This window comes from Denticeps clupeoides, chromosome 1 (genome assembly GCF_900700375.1).
Source record: "Denticeps clupeoides chromosome 1, fDenClu1.1, whole genome shotgun sequence".
Classification (NCBI taxonomy): domain Eukaryota; kingdom Metazoa; phylum Chordata; class Actinopteri; order Clupeiformes; family Denticipitidae; genus Denticeps; species Denticeps clupeoides.
In genome coordinates this window covers 15,861,034-15,878,284 of record NC_041707.1, presented here as the reverse complement: position 1 = coordinate 15,878,284, position 17,251 = coordinate 15,861,034, and the positions used below count along the sequence as shown (strand labels likewise).

Genomic DNA, 17,251 nt, shown 5'->3' with positions numbered 1-17,251 from the left:
TATGCCATATTCAACTTGTTCCTTTGGCACATTTGTCTAATGGTGTTTGTGTACTCAGGCAAATTTTAAGACAGCCATTTCGTGCGGGCTTCGCGAGGTCCTTCGGGACGTAATACATTTTACGAAATTACATCCAAGATCCGCTTATTGTACGAGATTGACGACTTTGTTTTTTTCCGGCGCATTGACTCACGTGTTATAAACGGAAATATACAAAACTTATTAAAAACAAGCTTTTATTAGGTTTAAAATTAAACTTTACTTTTTAAAAACGTACTGCATGTTTGTACGTTTTAAGATATGATATTAAATGGTGTTTTTAAATCTTATAATGCATCCTGACCTAAATTCATGACATTAACTATCAAACTATGTAATAAGGCAATACATTTGGGTATTTGAACAATTGCTTGTCTTTCCCTACGCTGTACAGGAGTAGAATCTTCACTCAGTGGTTATTATGCATCTGTATTCAATTTGTATAAGCTTTAAGATAAGACACATTGCTCAAATTTAAATCAGGAATTATGAAACAGGCACAATTGCTATTAAATATGTACCCATCATACCAAAATTAGCTGTTAATGCAAAAATTGGCAAATTAAATATTGTTCTCTTATCTTTACCAGACAATATTATAAAAAGAAGTGATCGTCATTGTGATACACAGCACAGGGTGACTCAATGAAATGAGTCTTCTGCTTTTAACAATCACCCTTGGGGAGCAGCCATGACAGGCTCACGGGGAGCAGTGTGTGGGGGCAGCGCTTTGCTCAGTGGCACTCAAACCCACAACCTTCCAATTAGAGGGCTCCTTTCGTACCAGCTACGCCACCAATGTTCTGAATATAACATTAATATCTCCATTGTGCAATACAATTCTAATCACTTCTTTGCACGTGTTGTGAACCTTTACAAATAAGGAACATTAAATGTATATGCATGAATGATATTCAAACCAATAACGTGAAATTGATTTATTTAATATATAAAAATAACCTAAACAAAATCACAGGGGCGTTTTAAGCATTTATTACACAAATCCTTTCACATGAAAACCACTTTTCTTTTTCCATTCCTTTAATCCTAACATTACTAATTCAAAATCCTGTCAAACCACACACCACAAGTGTTTTCTGGAAGCACATTCTCTCTTCACAATGATATGGTAAACTCTCATTTGTTCTAAAAACATTTTCAACCAACATTAACAAGCCAATAATAAACTGTAGTAATTATAGAAAGTGAATATATAATATATGGTGCTCCAGTGTGATGTTGCACTGTTAATGTTGGTTCATGATGCTTTTTGGGTTCATCCTTAAGAGTTCTTCTGGGGAACTTTAATTGTAACCTGTAGTGTAGGTAAAATAAAAGTTCAGTGAAATTGACTATGATTTTGGGTTTAATTATAGCAGTAATATTAAATATATTCATGTTAAGTGTGTTGCGTTAAAAGCCGATTGGGATCATACCGTTTTGACCTCAGTATAGTTTTCCAGGCCATACTCTCCCAGCTCCCTACCATTTCCTGAGGCCTTGTAGCCACCAAATGGTGCCTGAGCTCCGAACACATCATAACAGTTTATCCTGTCAAAATAAACAAACAAGTGGGACCAACAGTTAATTTTCTCTGTGCAAAAACTCAAAAATATACCAAAACAAGTTTGTTTCAATGAGATTAGGATTCCACAATATGGACACCAGATTTATGAAGTGTTGCCAAAAAAGCACCAGACACTGTAGTGAACTAGGCAATCATCTAAGCCTATTTTAAGAGGAATAACAAATAAGCCTATGTCTGACCGGTATTCTATGAGGTGCTTGTCTGTTTTACAGAGTCTATATTATGGAGTAAAAAAGAGTTACCAGACAGTTCCAGCCCGCAAGCCATTTGATATATAGTTGGCTTTGTCTATGTCCTTTGTGAAGACAGCGGCTGCAAGCCCATATTTGGAGTCATTAGCTCTCTCCACCACCTCCTCCAGTGTCTTAAACTTCAGGATCTGCATCACTGGCCCAAAGATCTGCAGGCAGAGAAATTCAACGATGGTAATTATTGCATGCCAATATTCATGGACATATAAAGTTAAAATACACATTATAATACTTATAAACATAAGTTGTTTAAAAATGGAGTCCATCTGAAAGATTTAAGATTTTAATATTTGCAAACAGTACTGAATACCTTGTCATGGCTCAGTTAGTGTTTAAAAGCTGTGTTGGAAAAGGTCTTGTCACTAATACAAGTTACCCTATTTTAATTGTAATAGTAGTAATTATTTACAATATGAAAGTAAATGTACCTAATACATTGATTTTATTTAATAAATTATGAAGGAATATTCTTAACATTGACTACTGTCAAACTCCTTTCAAATGCATTAACAATTTTAACAGATAATATATATTACTATACAGTGGGTATAGAAAGTATTTAGACCACCTTACATTTTTCACTCCGTTATATTGCAGCCATTTGCTAAAATCATTTAAGATCTTTTTTCTGCTCTAATGTACACACAGCACCCCATATTGATGATAAACAGATCTGTTGCAATTTTTCAGATTCATTAACTAAGAAAAACTGAAATATCACATGGTCCTTCAGTACTTATTAGAAGCGCCCTTTTGATCTAATACTGCCATGAGACTTTGGGGGAAAGATGCAGCAAATTTTTCACATCTGGATTTGGAGATCCTGGATTATGGAGACCACTTCGCTCTTAAGAACCTTAATTGTAACCTTGGCTGGATCTGTGCCTTGCCACAATTCTGTCTCTGAGCTCTTCAGACTGTTCCTTTGACCTCACTATTCTCATTGGCTCTGACTTGCATTGTGAGCTGTAAAGTCTTATATAGACAGCGGTGTGGCTTTCCTGATCAAGTCCAATCAGTATAATCAAACACAAGTGGACTCAAATGAAGGTGTAGAACCATCTCAAGAATGATCAGAAGAAATGGACAGCACCAGAGTTAAATATATGAGTGTCACAGCAGGGTCTGAATATTTAGGACAATGTGATATTTCAGTTTTCATTTGTTAAGAAATCTGCAAAAATGTCTGTGTTTTCCTGTCAATATGGGGTGCTGTGTACATTAATGAGGAAAAAAATAAACTTTAGCAAAGTTCATTTGAATAATTTTAGCAAATGACTACAAAGTCTGAATACTTTCCGTACCCACTAGGTGTGTGCCCTCAATCTTGGTTTCAGAGCCGCTTCAGTGCATTGTTCCGATTGGATTGGATCCTGTTTCCTATCGTAAACAATGCATCACAGTGCACAACGGTCAAAGTTCAGCAAAATGTAACTTAATTTGTATTTATTTTCTGACATTACTTCTTTACTTTATAATGGCAGACACTGACTAACAACTAAGTGAAGGCTTTTGGTGGAACATTACAGCATGCAGACAGTCCAACTCAAACATCCTAACGGACAGGTTCAATGTAAGGACCAGCAACTTGTCACACCTTTTCTTCCAGTAACTAAAACTGATTACAATTACAAATTTTCCTAGTTACATAATGTTGTTAATGCAGCTCCCCACCTCTTCACGTGCAATGGTCATGTTGTCCTGAACATCACCAAAAACAGTAGGCTGAATGAAGTATCCACGGTCAGCCGCCACACCTCCCCCACACATCAGTTTGGCTCCTTCTTGCTTCCCACTGTTGATATAGCCCAAAATCTTCTTGAATTGCTCATCATCTACCTGAATAGGAGGAGTGGAGTAAAGTTTCAAAAAATTGAGACACATTTTTGTTCTGTCACAGCTCATTAAATAAAAATACATTTATAAATCAACACTGCTGAACGATTATGCATTCTACGATTAGAAATGATACAGAACTGCAGATTCTTCCCCATTATGTATGACTGCTTTTAACGTGGACTTTGAAATTCGCTAACCTTCTGTACAGTATTTCTGTCATACCTGGGGTCCTTGCTCTGTACCCAGATTGTATGGGTCTCCCACCACCCTTCTCTTTGCACGCTCCACACTGCGTTCAACAAATTCATTGTAGATACTCTCCTGCACATATGTACGGGAGCCAGCACAACAGCACTGGCCCTGGTTAAAGAACAGGGCAAAGTGGGACTGCTCCACCGCTTCCTCCACTGTATAAAGACAACAGACCAACAGCGTACAGCTCACACACATTTGTTTTACTTTAGCAAGTAATAAAAAGCAATAATAAACCCATGTCTCATTAGACTTACGAAAAGCCACATTACAAACATTTAAAGTGAATGTTTTATGGTTCTAATTACAATGCAACAACTCATTAAAATACAGATAAAATTGAGAGATACTGTGTGTGATTTCTTCTTTAAGCTATGGGTACATAATTCTAACACAGTTTCCAAAAAGGAGCACCCTCTATCGGGCATGAAACATCACCCTTAAGAATGTTCAGTTTAGTAGATGAGCGGGTCACCTACTTTTAACTGTGTAAAAATATCTAGGAGATGTGACATTCTATGCAAAAATTTTAACCCAGATCAGAATGCAAAATCGGACGATGACACCTGAGTATGAGGATGTACACTTGATGGGATCAGTGACACCTCCCCTACTTTGGGGGGTTCTGTAAATCACTACTACAGACCATGGAGTATATTATGTTCTCTCACAAGTGGAAGGTACATAATCAAGATTCTCATATCAACCTACAATTCAAGGACTTTTGAATACCTGCAACTGTGACAAGTGTGTGCTAATGTTGTGTCGATTCTCAAGAGACATTAAATCTATACTAAAATTTTGTATTGATTCAATATCATTTAGCACTGGAAACGATTCCACCCCATGACTAATTCCAGTATTGCATCTGCTGGATCACGGAAATGTCTGGCAGACTACAATTTTCCAACAGGCAGCCCCTCCCCGCGGTTACATGTAAGCATACGTGTAAACACACACACACACACACACACACACACACAATGTGTCCAACAAATAACGTTATTCATGGAACCCCATCCAAGTATGGCGACGGTATTGACTCATGCTGAGTTGCAACATAAGGTGCGTGTGTGTGTGTGTGTATATATATATATATATAAGATCATCAAAAAAGTTCCTGTGTTTGTTTTTTATTTCCCTGTGGTATAGAAAACAGTACCATCCTTAGTATTGGGTTTGAAATTTCACTATCGTGACAAGCCTAGTGTGTGCTATAGTACAGAGAAATGAAAGTACAGAGTATTTACTGCAAGTTCTGTGGGAGCCTGTAAGTATAGGGCTACAACTAGCACCAAATCTTACTGTTAGCATCAGACAGAATGATGTTTGGACTCTTTCCTCCCAACTCCAATGTAACTTTCTTCAGGTTGCTGCTGCCTGAAGCCTGCTGGATCAGGTGGCCGACCTAATGCAGGCACCATAGAAATGAAAACACTACATATTTGACAATAAAATATTCATTAGTAACATTTTGTTAAATTTACCTAGACACTAGTGTATGAATATACACTTACCTCAGTAGAGCCAGTGAAAGCCACTTTGTCCACATCCATGTGAGAAGCAATGGCTGCCCCAGCACTTGGGCCCATTCCAGGGATAATATTCACCACTCCAGGTGGGAATCCCACCTGACATGACAGACATGGCAAAAAGTTCTGACATTGCACAAGGAGCATATTCCAGCTGAATGTCTACAGTACGATTATAAACAGATTATCGCAAGAGAAAATTGATGCTGTGGCGGTATATATAAAGCTATATTTAAGGCCTGATTACAGCTTTAATACAGGGTGCTCTGAGAATGCAGACCTCTTTGATGAGATGGGCCACATATAGAGAAGTCAGGGGAGTCTGTTCTGCAACCTTCATCACTACTGTGTTACCGGTGGCCAGAGCTGGACCCAGCTTCCATGCCTGCATCAGTAGAGGGAAGTTCCACTGGATAGAGAAAATTAGAGAAAGAGGATTGAAATAAATAAATAAAAATATTTCACAGGTAGTCTATTATTTGGCGTATTAAGATTATTTAATTGTGTAGTGAATTCTGGTTCATAGTGGGTAACACACTCGCCTATGAACCAGAAGACCCAGGTTCAAATCCCACTTACTACCATTGTGTCCCTGAGCAAGACACTTAACCCTAAGTTGCTCCACGGGGGCTGTCCCTGTAAATACTAATTGTAAGTCGCTCTGGATAAGGGTGTCTGATAAATGCTGTAAATGTAAATTTATTCAAACTGTAAGCAATGGCTATGAAACTTCCAATCATTAATAAGATTAAGTTTAGATTAAGTGAATTATACTGAGGCACAATCAGTTGCACAGTTTAGGAGTTTATTCAAAATCCTAATATCCTTGTGCCTCATTGAATCTTCTCCAAAAAAAAATCCTAGCAGACCCTACATTTTTAATATACCTCAGATCTAATTTGGGACTGGAATCCTAAATAAAGTGCTATATTGCAAAATACATACCAGACTGAAATAAATCTATGGAGCACCTTTAAACAACCAGTTGTGTACATAAAAATTGACAGCTAAGAACAAGCATAAACCTTTAGAACATAAAATAATAAAAGCATAAAAAGCAGGACAAAGCAATAAAAGTAGTAAAAATAACAATAAACACAGCTCCTTACCCACTTCTAACAAAAGCTGCAGAGAAAAGGTGAGTTTTAACCTTGTCTTAAAAACCTCTAGCGTGGGAGCAGATAGAACATGCCAGGGAAGGTTGTTCCACAGCTCGGAACTGCAACCCCAAAGGCCCTATCTCCACAAGTCTTTAGCCTAGTCCTAGGGATGGCTAAAGTCCTAGGGATGGCCTAGTCCTAAGAGCAGCTGATCAGATGACAGAAGTTGTCTAGCTGGACTGTAGATGTGGAGAGGGTCACAGAGGTACTGAGGCACTGACCCAGTTTAAAGAGCTTTAAAAACAATTAGCATGATCTTAAACTACCCTAAACTTCACTGGTAAACAAGGAAGCGATGCCAGAATCGGAGAAATGTCACGCTTTCGCTTGCCAGTGAGCAGACGGGCCGTGGCAGATGGGTTAATCGCTGACCAATAAAGTATAATGAATTGCAGTAATCCAGCCGTGACGTGGTAAATGCATGGATTACCCGCTCCAGATTGCCAGGTGGTAAATAACCTTTGACCTTGGATATAGACCTTAATTGCTAAAAACTTGTTTTTATGATTGAGGACACTTGTTTAGTGACAATTTTGCACTTGAAAATGGCATCAGGGATTACCAGGCTCCTCAACCATAAAAACTAAAATATTTCTTCTCTTCAAATGAACAAATTAATTTGGGTCCAGCAACAAAATTCTTCCTGCTTACAACGCAACTCACAGTATAAAAACTGCAGCCAGACACAGAAGCACTTCTGCCAAGACTCAGCAACACAAAACCCTTACTAAATTAATCAATGATCCTGCAAGACTTCTGGCTCTCTTTTTTATACTTTATACAAAGCTTTGCTAAACCTGTTTCTCTCTCTAACCTGCGTGCCCAGCCCACATTAGTTTGTTTCCCTTCTACAGTTTCACATTGTTCACTTTCTTACTTTTTCAGGTCAGTAGTTGGGTAGTTTCAGGTCCTTTAACAGGGGGACATGTGCCCTATCAACTACAGTCTCCTGGGAAAAATATTGAGTCTTGTAATGAGTCGCTCAATGTCGAAAAATCAAATTAGACCTACTCATTGCACCCCATGACAAAGAAGCTCCAACACACAAGATACTAGTGTGGATTAAGGGTTAATGGAAGTGTGAGTGTGAACAGCTGACCTAATAAAATACAAAATGTTGCAAGATTGCATAATGTCCATAATGCTGCATATATAATTGTTACCATTAGTATCATAATTGAATCATGAAACAAGCGTAGATGCACGCGACTAGTGAAGTACACTCTTGTTGCCAATCAGCTCACACCGCCAGGCGGCTGCGCACATTCAAACACTCTTCTAATGCAGTTTCATTTGTTTGCTGTTTATGTAAATGTTCATCTAACTTCTGCGCTGTGGTCTTAATGCAGTGGTGACCTAGCTGGTAAGGAAGTGGACCCATAATCGGAATGTTGTGGGTTCAAATCCTGTGCCACTGAGCAAAGTACCGTTTCCACACACCGCTCCCCAGGCGTCTTTCATGGCTGCCACAAAATTCTGCACTAAAATACTGGCCTTGTTCTTCTATAAGAACAAATTATATTTATATTTATATTGTTCCATGTGTTCCATGTGAATCACCAGTCTACTCACAGGAATGATCTGGCCACACACTCCTACAGGTTCGTGACGAGTGTAGCAGAAGTAGTCCCCATCAATGGGAATGGTTTTTCCTTCCCATTTATCTGCCCAGCCTGCATAGTACCTGGAGCCACACAGACAGTCTTTACTTTGCAAATCAAACAGGATTAATTGAATTAAGGATGAACTATTAGTTTTGGGGGCTCTTGCATCCACTAAGAAAGCAATGTGCAGCTCTCAGTCTACAATGCTCTTATATAAACTCTCTTGGCCACTGACACCTACTGCTACAGGCGTTACCATTGTTGTTTAAAATGGGTTTGTATTAGACTTTTAAAGGGGAGATTTAAACAGGGAGGAATACCCCCACAAAATTTTGGCCATCAGTCTAAAACAATAGAATTATCTGAACAAAAACAAATAAACTGAAATCAATAAAATCTCCAAATATTAACACACAAACCAAAACTAATTATGTAGAAACTGTGCATAATGTAACAAGAATGCAGTCTTCCTATTCTCAGCATCTCAAGCACACTTACCTGAAACACTTGACCACCATGGGTACATCCACACTGTAAGCAACAGCATAAGGTTTCCCATTGTCCAGAGTCTCCAGCTCCTGCAAACCAAAATGTCCAGGTTATCCTATAAGCACCAAATCCAAGTTCATTTTCTGAAGCGCTAGACACACTCTGGTACAGAGCTTAAAGCAGATAAAAATCTCATGTACACAGTAAAGGTCACCACAGCAGATAAGCAGTAGCTGTTGTTAGACAGTGCAGTTAGGCCAACATGTTCCTGGCCCCATTGCGAGTAAAGAAATAACTCAGCATTAACTCAAGTGCAAGTTCATTGCCTACACGGTCACTTTGGTCTCCGCAGTAACCAAATAAAGCACAAAGAAAACACAGAGAGCAGCTTATCTGAGACGACCAGACTGAATCCATGTATCCATTTAATAAAAATATAAATGCAATATCAACACTCAAGTGCAGGAGGTTAGAATGTTTGCTTTAATCACAGTCAGGTTCTAACACCAAGCAGTCTGAAGTACAACAATTATAATGAGTCCAGGAAAACTTCACATTAAACTACGCCGCAATCAGATCATAATAAAATATTGATGCACAAATTATCATTGCACATTATTCATGTTTGTTTGTAGAGGTGAACCTTCACTGGCCTCACGATTTGGTACAATCAATGCCTCGAAATGGATGCATTGCGATTATTCTCATACATTTTCTACATTGTAACATATCGGCGTTCACCTTCTAACAGTTGTATGTACTGGTAGTATGTTATTACACGGGGTGGTAGTAGCCTAGTGGGTAACACACTCGCCTATGAGCCAGAAAATCAGGTTCAAATCCCGCTTACTACCATTGTGTCCCTGAGCAAGACACTTAACCCTAAGTTGCTCCAGGGAGACTGTCCCTGTAACTACTGATTGTAAGTCGCTCTGGATAAGGGCGTCTGATAAATGCTGTAAATGTAAAATTATGCTATGGGCGGAGTTAGTAGTTTGCCCCGGCCCTGATGCAGAGCATGATGGAAAGCCCAGCAGCGGCGTGAGATTCTCTTTCTTCAAGGCAGACCTTTCTCTGCATGCTTCACCAGAGTTTCCTCCACTACAAACTGTCCCGATCCCGTTACAAACTGAAGCCACAAACAGCAGAAAAATGGCTGGTTCCTACGCCCACCACATCAGGTGAGCGCGAACTGAACACAGACCGTTTTTCTGCTCATTGGAGAAAATCTAAAGCCGCTTTCAGACCACAGGGCTCAGCGCAGAAATGTGTGGTTGTCTTAACTGCCGGAGAGACAATAATGTCGTGTTGTAGATCCCTGCACACAGATTGGTAAGATTCAGTGATTGTCAGCTTTTCCTCCATTCCCGCTTCTGTGTATGTTTCGAAGTGGCAGAAAGAACAATCGGCAGCTTTGATTCCATTTGTCGTGCAAAAAAATGTCAGAGTTCGTCACAAAGTTCAACAAACTTCAACTTTGACCGCAGTGCAAGAACAAGGCTGCAGAGTGCTGTGCCGTGCAAGGTGAAATTCCTGCCCAGGGTGGCACTGTACTCAGATCAGGCGGCCACAGTCACTTCCGGCACTACTTTTAAATGAGAATTTTTATACCGCTGCTAAATTATATCATTATATAATTTGCTTTGAGTCATGAAGTATTGATTATACGATTAATTTCAACACCCCTATTTGTTTGAGGCTTCAGTGTATTGGGGCAGTCAATTAAACACACATATCATGTCTTAAAGGTTCCCTATCATAAAAAAATTCACTTTGTGAGATTATTTAACATTAATACGAGTTCTCTGGGCCTGTCTATGGTCCTGCAGGGGCTAGAAATGGCGATATGTATAAAGAGTGCTTTGGCCATTCTGCTTCACCATTCAGAGAGCGACAACTCAGACGGTCGGATCTGGAATTTGACCCCTTATGTTGTCATGCAGGGAAAGGTTCTCATGCTTCGCCTAACCAGAGAATTAACTCCACCGACCATCATGGCTTCCAAACGTGCAAAGCGTTGCAGTTGCTCAGTGATTGGATGTAAAAAATAAGCACAAATAAATTTTATTCAGTCAGGTAAGGAAAAATTGTCCAGGGACATTTAAGAAAGCATTTTCCAGTTGCAGCTGTCCCCTTTTTCATGTTAACCAGTTATATGGCAAGGGATATGTGTTGTATATGCAACTTTTTGATGACACATTGCTTTTTGCAGGGAATCGAATGATTCTCGCTATTGCTGGGTTAAGTACTATAACAACACGAAAAGGCGTAGGACAAGCACAGCATAAAGAACTGATTGTTAATCTGAAACCCAGTCAAAAGAAAATGAGACTCACTGCCAGGTAGGCAGCATCTTGCTCAATACGATCAGCCAGCCGGCTCAGCAGAAGTCCTCGATTTGAAGCATCCATTCGTCGCCATGGCGACCCCAGCTTGAACGCATCCTGAGCTGCCTTCACTGCTTTATCTACATCGGCCTTAAGAGAAGGCGGGAGAGGGAAAGAAAGACATGCTTATACGAGATGGTAATTTAGTCTAACAGCCTACTCTTCTCTTAATGGTTCATCTTGAGCCCTGCCTAAATAATATGACAGGCGTTTGGTGGTAGTAGCCTAGTGGGTAACCCAATCGCCTATGAACCCAAAGACCCAGGTTCAAATCCCACTTACTATGATTGAGTCCCTGAGCAAAACACTTAACCCTAAGTTGCTCCAGGGGGGGGGACTGTCCCTGTAACTACTGATTGTAAGTCGCTCTGGATAAGGGCGTCTGACTAATGCCGTAAACGTAACGCCGCGTTTGCCGTCTCACACACACACACCTTGTCTCCTTCTGCCACCTGGCAGATCGCCTCCCCAGTAGAAGGGTTGACGGTGGGGAAGGTCTTCCTGCTGACCGCGTCGTGCCACTCGTTGTTGATGAAGAGCTGAGGAGAGCAGTGTGAAGAGACATCGGGTCAACACGTTGTTCCGGCGCCAGTGGCCATGTTGAGCTGCCTCGAGCAGAGCACGAGTTGTTATCAGCGCTTCCTTCCTTCGTTGCGAAGTTACGTAACGTATCCTGCGAACTTACAGCACACTTTTAATGAAGCTTAAAACGGGCCCTTTTAACTTCAGCTTCTTGAGACAAAACTGGTTACACTGGATAATGGACATAATTCAGAGGCAGCGAAGAAAAAAAAAGTGCAAAATGAACAAAACAACTAGTGAGAAAATAACCGAGCGAAGAAAATCGAATTCGCGTCTCCAATGTTGTCGTCAGGCGCAGCGCCGCGGCGGTACCTTGTTGAAGTGAACTTCGGGCTGCGGGTTCGGGGCGGGGATGGCTGCGGCGGAGTACCGACAAGCCGCGAGCCTCCACAGCGGCGGCGGGAAGGAACGGCACAGCACGGCGCGAAGCATGGCGCTACCTCCGAGACAAACACCCGTCCAGACAGCGGACACCGTGAACCGAGCTGCAGACACGCCACGCCACGCCCACCGCTCGGTAGACCGACTGGGGATAAAGGCGAAGCGCAGTGCGCATGCGCACAGGCGGGTCAGGCTGTCTGCAAGTTTTCTGGTCTCTGTGCGCTTAATAGTTGGATTAATGTGGCGCTTGCGCGTTTGCATGGCTGTACTGCAGAGTCGCCGCGGCCAAAATCTTTGAGACTGACACAAATTATGGTTTTCACAAAGTTTGCTGCTTCCGTTTTTATGGCAATTTGCATATACTCCCGAATGTTATGAAGAGTGTTCAGATAAATGGCCATGAAAATGAACTTAATTAATGAACTGATCGAGTTAGAAGGAGGGTGATCTTCTGTCTCGAGCCAACAATAAAGCATCCTCAGACCATTCATGTGTGGGGCTGCTTCTCATCTAAGGGAGTGGGCTTACTCACAATTTTGCCTAAGGATACAGCCATGAATAAAGAATGGTAGCAAAACATCCAATGATAGCAACTTCTCCCAACCATCCAAGAACAGTTTGGTGAAGAACAATGCTCTTTCCAGCATGATGGAGCACCGTGCCATAAGGCCAAAGGGATAACGAAGTGGCTCGAGGAGCAAAACATAGAAATTTTGGGTCCATGGCCAGGAAACTGCCCGGACCTTAATCCAATAGAGAACTTCTGGTCAATCCTCAAGAGGTGGGTAGATGAAGAAAAACCCACAAGTTCCAAGCACTGACAAACTCCAAGCACTGATTATAATGGAATGGGTTGCCATCAGTCAGGATTTGGCCCAGAAGTTGATTGGCAGCATGCCAGGGTGAATTGCAGGTCTTGAAGAAAATTACTTGATGTAATTGTCAATAAAAGCCTTTTAAACGTAAAATGCTTGTAATTATACAGTTCCTGACAAAAGTATTGTCACTTGTGTACAAATTGACCTCATGTGCCAGTGAAATATATTTTGAATCAAGATTTTTTTTTTTACAAGAAATGGCTCATTTTATTCTCAACAGCTTTTGTAATAATGTTTCAGTACAAAACGAAACTGTCAAAAGTATTCTATTATTCAAAGATTGGTAAAGCCCATTAAGTCCATTTTTGCAAAGACGTAAGTGTTGTTGCCTTGTCATATGACCTTCACCTTTGACTAATAATGGATAAATTAGGTGTCCGGTGCATATAAAAAGAAGCCCTGTACATTAGACCTTCACATCAACGGCCACTAGACCTCTGCAAACATGCCTAAGATTCATCCTTAGACTAAAGTGTTGATTATCAATAGGCTGAAGACCACCTCCACTGCTGATGTGGCAGACACCTTCAATGTTTCAGCGTCAAGTACAGAAGATTAAAAAAGATTTTAAGAGACAGGAGACGTTTTTGACAAACCCAGGTCAGGCAGACCCAGCAAGACAACTGCTCAAGAGGACCGTTTGTTGGCTCGAATATCCAAGGCCAGCCCATTTTGCACTGCAGCAGAGCTCCACGAATCCTGGTCACCTGAAGTTCCTGTGTCAACCAGAACAGTTTGTCGGATTCTGTCTTGAAATGGCCTCCCTGGTCGAGGACAATAACAGATTATAAATCACCAACATCCGGTATGACGAACGCGGCTCCAACAGTTGCAGACAGGAGGACGCTGCCAGCACAGAGAACATATTCATCATCACCCAGCATGACGTGAGGAGAGTCTTCAAGAGAGTGAACGCCAGCAAGGCAGCAGGACCAGACGGCATCTCGGGGAGAATCCTCAGAGCCTGTGCAGGCCAGCTAGCACCTGTGTTCACAGAGATATTCAACCTCTCTCTATCTCAGTCGGTGATCCCCACATGTTTCAAGGAATTCATAATTGTTCCAGCCCCCAAAGAAACCCCATCCTGCTTCCCTTAACGACTACCGCCCTGTAGCCCTCACCTCAGTAATGATGAAGATCTTTGAACGGCTGGTCAGAGACTTCATAATTTCTTCACTAGATTGTGAAGGAGATTGGAAATCTGGTGAACTGGTGCCAATCTCCACCTGAACATCAGCAAAACAAAGGAGATAATAGTGGACTTTAGTACCAAGCAGGAGAGGACCTACCAGACCCCTGTCATCAACAGGAGCCCAGTGGAGAGAGTGGACTTCCATTACCTCGGTGTTCACATCACGCAGGACTTGTCATGGTCCTGTCACATCAACACCGTGGTGAAAAAGGCCCGGCAGCGTCTCTACCACCTCAGACGCCTGAGAGACTTCAGACTGCCCTCCAACTTCTACTCCTGCACTATAGAGAGCATCCTGACAGGAACCTGGTTCGGGAACAGCACCTTACATTTACATTTACAGCATTTATCAGACGCCCTTATCCAGAGCGACTTACAATCAGTAGTTACAGGGACAGTCCCCCTGGAGCAACTTAGGGTTAAGTGTCTTGGTAGTAGGTGGGATTTGAACCTGGGGGAAGTGAAATGAAGTGAAGTGATTGTCACATGTGATACACACGGTGCACACAGTGAAATTTGCTCACCCTAAGTGAGCAAGCCATGACAGGTGCCCGGGGAGCAGTGTGTGGGGACGGTGCTTTGGTTCATAGGCGAGTGTGTTGCCCACTAGACTACTACCGTTTTGCAGGACAGGCGAGCCCTACAGAGGGTGGTTCGATTAGCTGAACGCAACATCTGTACCAAGCTCCCTGACCTTCAATCAATCTACAGCAAGTAGTGCTGGTCCAGGGCCAGGAAGATCATGAAGACAGTGGTGGCCTAGCGGTGAAGGAAGCGGCCCCGTAATCAGAAGGTTGCCGGTTCAAATCCCGATCCACCACTGAGGTGCCACTGAGCAAAGCACCGTCCCCACACACTGCTCCCCGGGCGCCTGTCATGGCTGCCCACTGCTCACTCAGGGTGATGGGTTAAATGCAGAGGACAAATTTCACTGTGTGCACTGTGCACTGTGCTGCTGTGTATCACATGTGACAATCACTTCACTTTAAAAAAAGGACATCAGCCACCCCAACAATGGACTCTTCTCTCTGCTGCGATCAGGGAAGCGCTTCTGCTCCCTGAAGTCCAACACAGAGAGAATGAAGAGGAGCTTCTTCCCGCAGGCTATACAAGCTCTCAACAACAACACTACATAGAACTCTAATACACTCCAGCACTTTCACTCTCAATCGCTTCTGGACTCAATTCCCCTAGAAATGTCTGTGAAGATTCTCAGTCATCCAGTTGAATTTGTCTGAAAGTTGAGTCATGGCAACTGGACTTTCTTTCTTTAAGGTAGAGACGTTTCATTCTGCATCCACAGAACTTTGTCAATCTGAGGGAAGTTGGCTTTTGCCCACAAATTTATCCTCCAGGTTGGTTTCACCTCAATCCCGCCTTGAATAGGCTCATTAAGTGGAACAAAGGCAGGGGATGGATAGTTGTGACAGCCCCGCCCTGGCAGCTCCTCCTGTCCCCATTAAGCGGGTCGTTAAATGTGGCCAACCTGGGGAACTTGGAAGAAAGGGCAGCAAAATAGGTTGGAGATCAGCTGTATCTGAGGCCTCGACCCCTGCTGAGTGAGGGTATGTTGATTTGCACATGCAGGGCTTCCCGCACTCCTCTCTCAAACCACCTGTCTTCTATGTCCAATATTTGAACATTCTTGTCCAAAAATGAGTGTCCTTTGTCCTCAAGGTGAAGGTACACAGCTGATTCTGGCCCTGAGGTGTTGCTCCTTCTGTGCTGGGCCATCCTCCTGTGTAGCAGCTGCTTGGTTTCCCCAATGTACAGCTCGGAGCACTCTTCACCGCACTGGACAGCATACACTACATTTCTCTTCTTCTGTTTTGGTGTCCGGTCTTTGGGATTTAGTCTTTTGGACACATCAGCCATGTACGGAAGGACCAGGTTCTTCCGTTGGTCATGGGATTCAGGTTGTTCTATGGTCCTTTTCATGAAGGAGGATCCTGCCTTGTTAAAGGCCCACTTGGGATATCCACAGGTTTTAAGGGCCATCTTCAGATGCATGTCTTCTTTAGTAATCCTTGTACAAACTTTTAATTTAATTTTTAACTCTCTTTATCCTTGCACGTTTACCTTGTTATACTTTGTCACTTTATAATCTGACTTTATAGTCTGATTCCACCTATTTGCACACCCTCACCCTGTTATACATTTTATGTTCTAGGTTAAAGACATAAGTGTAATATTTGGTTAAGTTTGCAATATTTGCATATTGGTTCATTGTTTACCTGCAATATTTGCAATAATCTGGTCTGTAGCAGTCGCTAAAAGCATTTCACTGCATATCATACCGTGTATGACCGTGTATGTGACAAATAAAATTTTAATTTGAACTTGAATCAGTGCCCAGAAGCTAGCACTAAACAAGACAATTGAAAAAACGTATACCATTTGCCAAAGCCCACAGCCTTCTAAAAGGATTGACGCTAGACAAGTGGCAGAAGGTGGATTTTTCAGATGAATCTTCTGTTGAATTACACCACAGTTGCTGCAAATATTGCAGGAGACCTACTGGAACCCGCATGGATCCGAGATTCACCCAGAAAACAGTGAAGTTTGGTGGCGGAAAAATCAGGGTCTGGGGATGTGCGAGAGATCTGCAGGGTGGAAGAAAACATCAATAGTTTGAAATACCAAAAATCTTAGCTAACCTTTATATTCCCAACCATAAAAGAGGCCAAATTCTGCTGCAGGATGGTGCTCCATCACATACTTCCATCTCCACATCAAATTTCCTCAAGGGGAAGAAGATCAAGATGCTCCAGGATTGGCCAGCCCAGTCACCAGACATGAACATCATTGCGCATGTGTGGGGTAGGATGAAAGAGGAAGCATGGAAGACGAAACCAAAGAATATGGGAGGCATGCAAGAATATGGGAGGCATGCAAGACTCCTTTCTTTGCTATTCATGATGACTTCATCAATAAATTGTATAAAACCTTGCCAAACCAAATGGATGCAGTCCTTCGAGCTCATTGAAATCAGATTATTAAATTATTAAAAATCTGGTTAATAGCAGGTGTTTCTACAAAATACATAAGCGACAAGACTTTTGTCAGGGACTGTACTA

General features: G+C 41.9%; 1 protein-coding gene across 1 annotated transcript; it reads right to left on the bottom strand.

Annotated features, from left to right (window-relative positions):
• Positions 1–962: 962 nt before the first annotated feature.
• LOC114792325 (aldehyde dehydrogenase, mitochondrial-like) lies at positions 963–12,259 on the bottom strand. Its single transcript, XM_028983323.1, has 13 exons — positions 12,036–12,259; positions 11,576–11,680; positions 11,091–11,231; positions 8,764–8,843; positions 8,234–8,345; positions 5,782–5,910; positions 5,487–5,600; positions 5,275–5,377; positions 3,940–4,124; positions 3,553–3,717; positions 1,870–2,027; positions 1,476–1,590; positions 963–1,354 (listed from the first exon to the last, which is right to left on the bottom strand). The coding sequence occupies exons 1-13, from the start codon at positions 12,153–12,155 to the stop codon at positions 1,322–1,324; spliced, it is 1,560 nt and encodes a 519-aa protein (XP_028839156.1). The 5' UTR covers positions 12,156–12,259; the 3' UTR covers positions 963–1,321.
• Between the last annotated feature and the right edge of the window lie 4,992 nt (positions 12,260–17,251).

Excerpts from the sequence above, each read along its gene's own strand:
- LOC114792325 (XM_028983323.1), bottom strand. The coding sequence starts at position 12,155 with ATGCTTCGCGCCGTGCTGTGCCGTTCCTTCCCGCCGCCGCTGTGGAGG. Across the intron at positions 8,346-8,763 it reads ATGGTGGTCAAGTGTTTCAG|GTACTATGCAGGCTGGGCAG; the intron begins GTAAGTGTGCTT and ends GTGTGGCTCCAG. Across the intron at positions 1,591-1,869 it reads TTGCGGGCTGGAACTGTCTG|GATAAACTGTTATGATGTGT; the intron begins GTAACTCTTTTT and ends TTATTTTGACAG.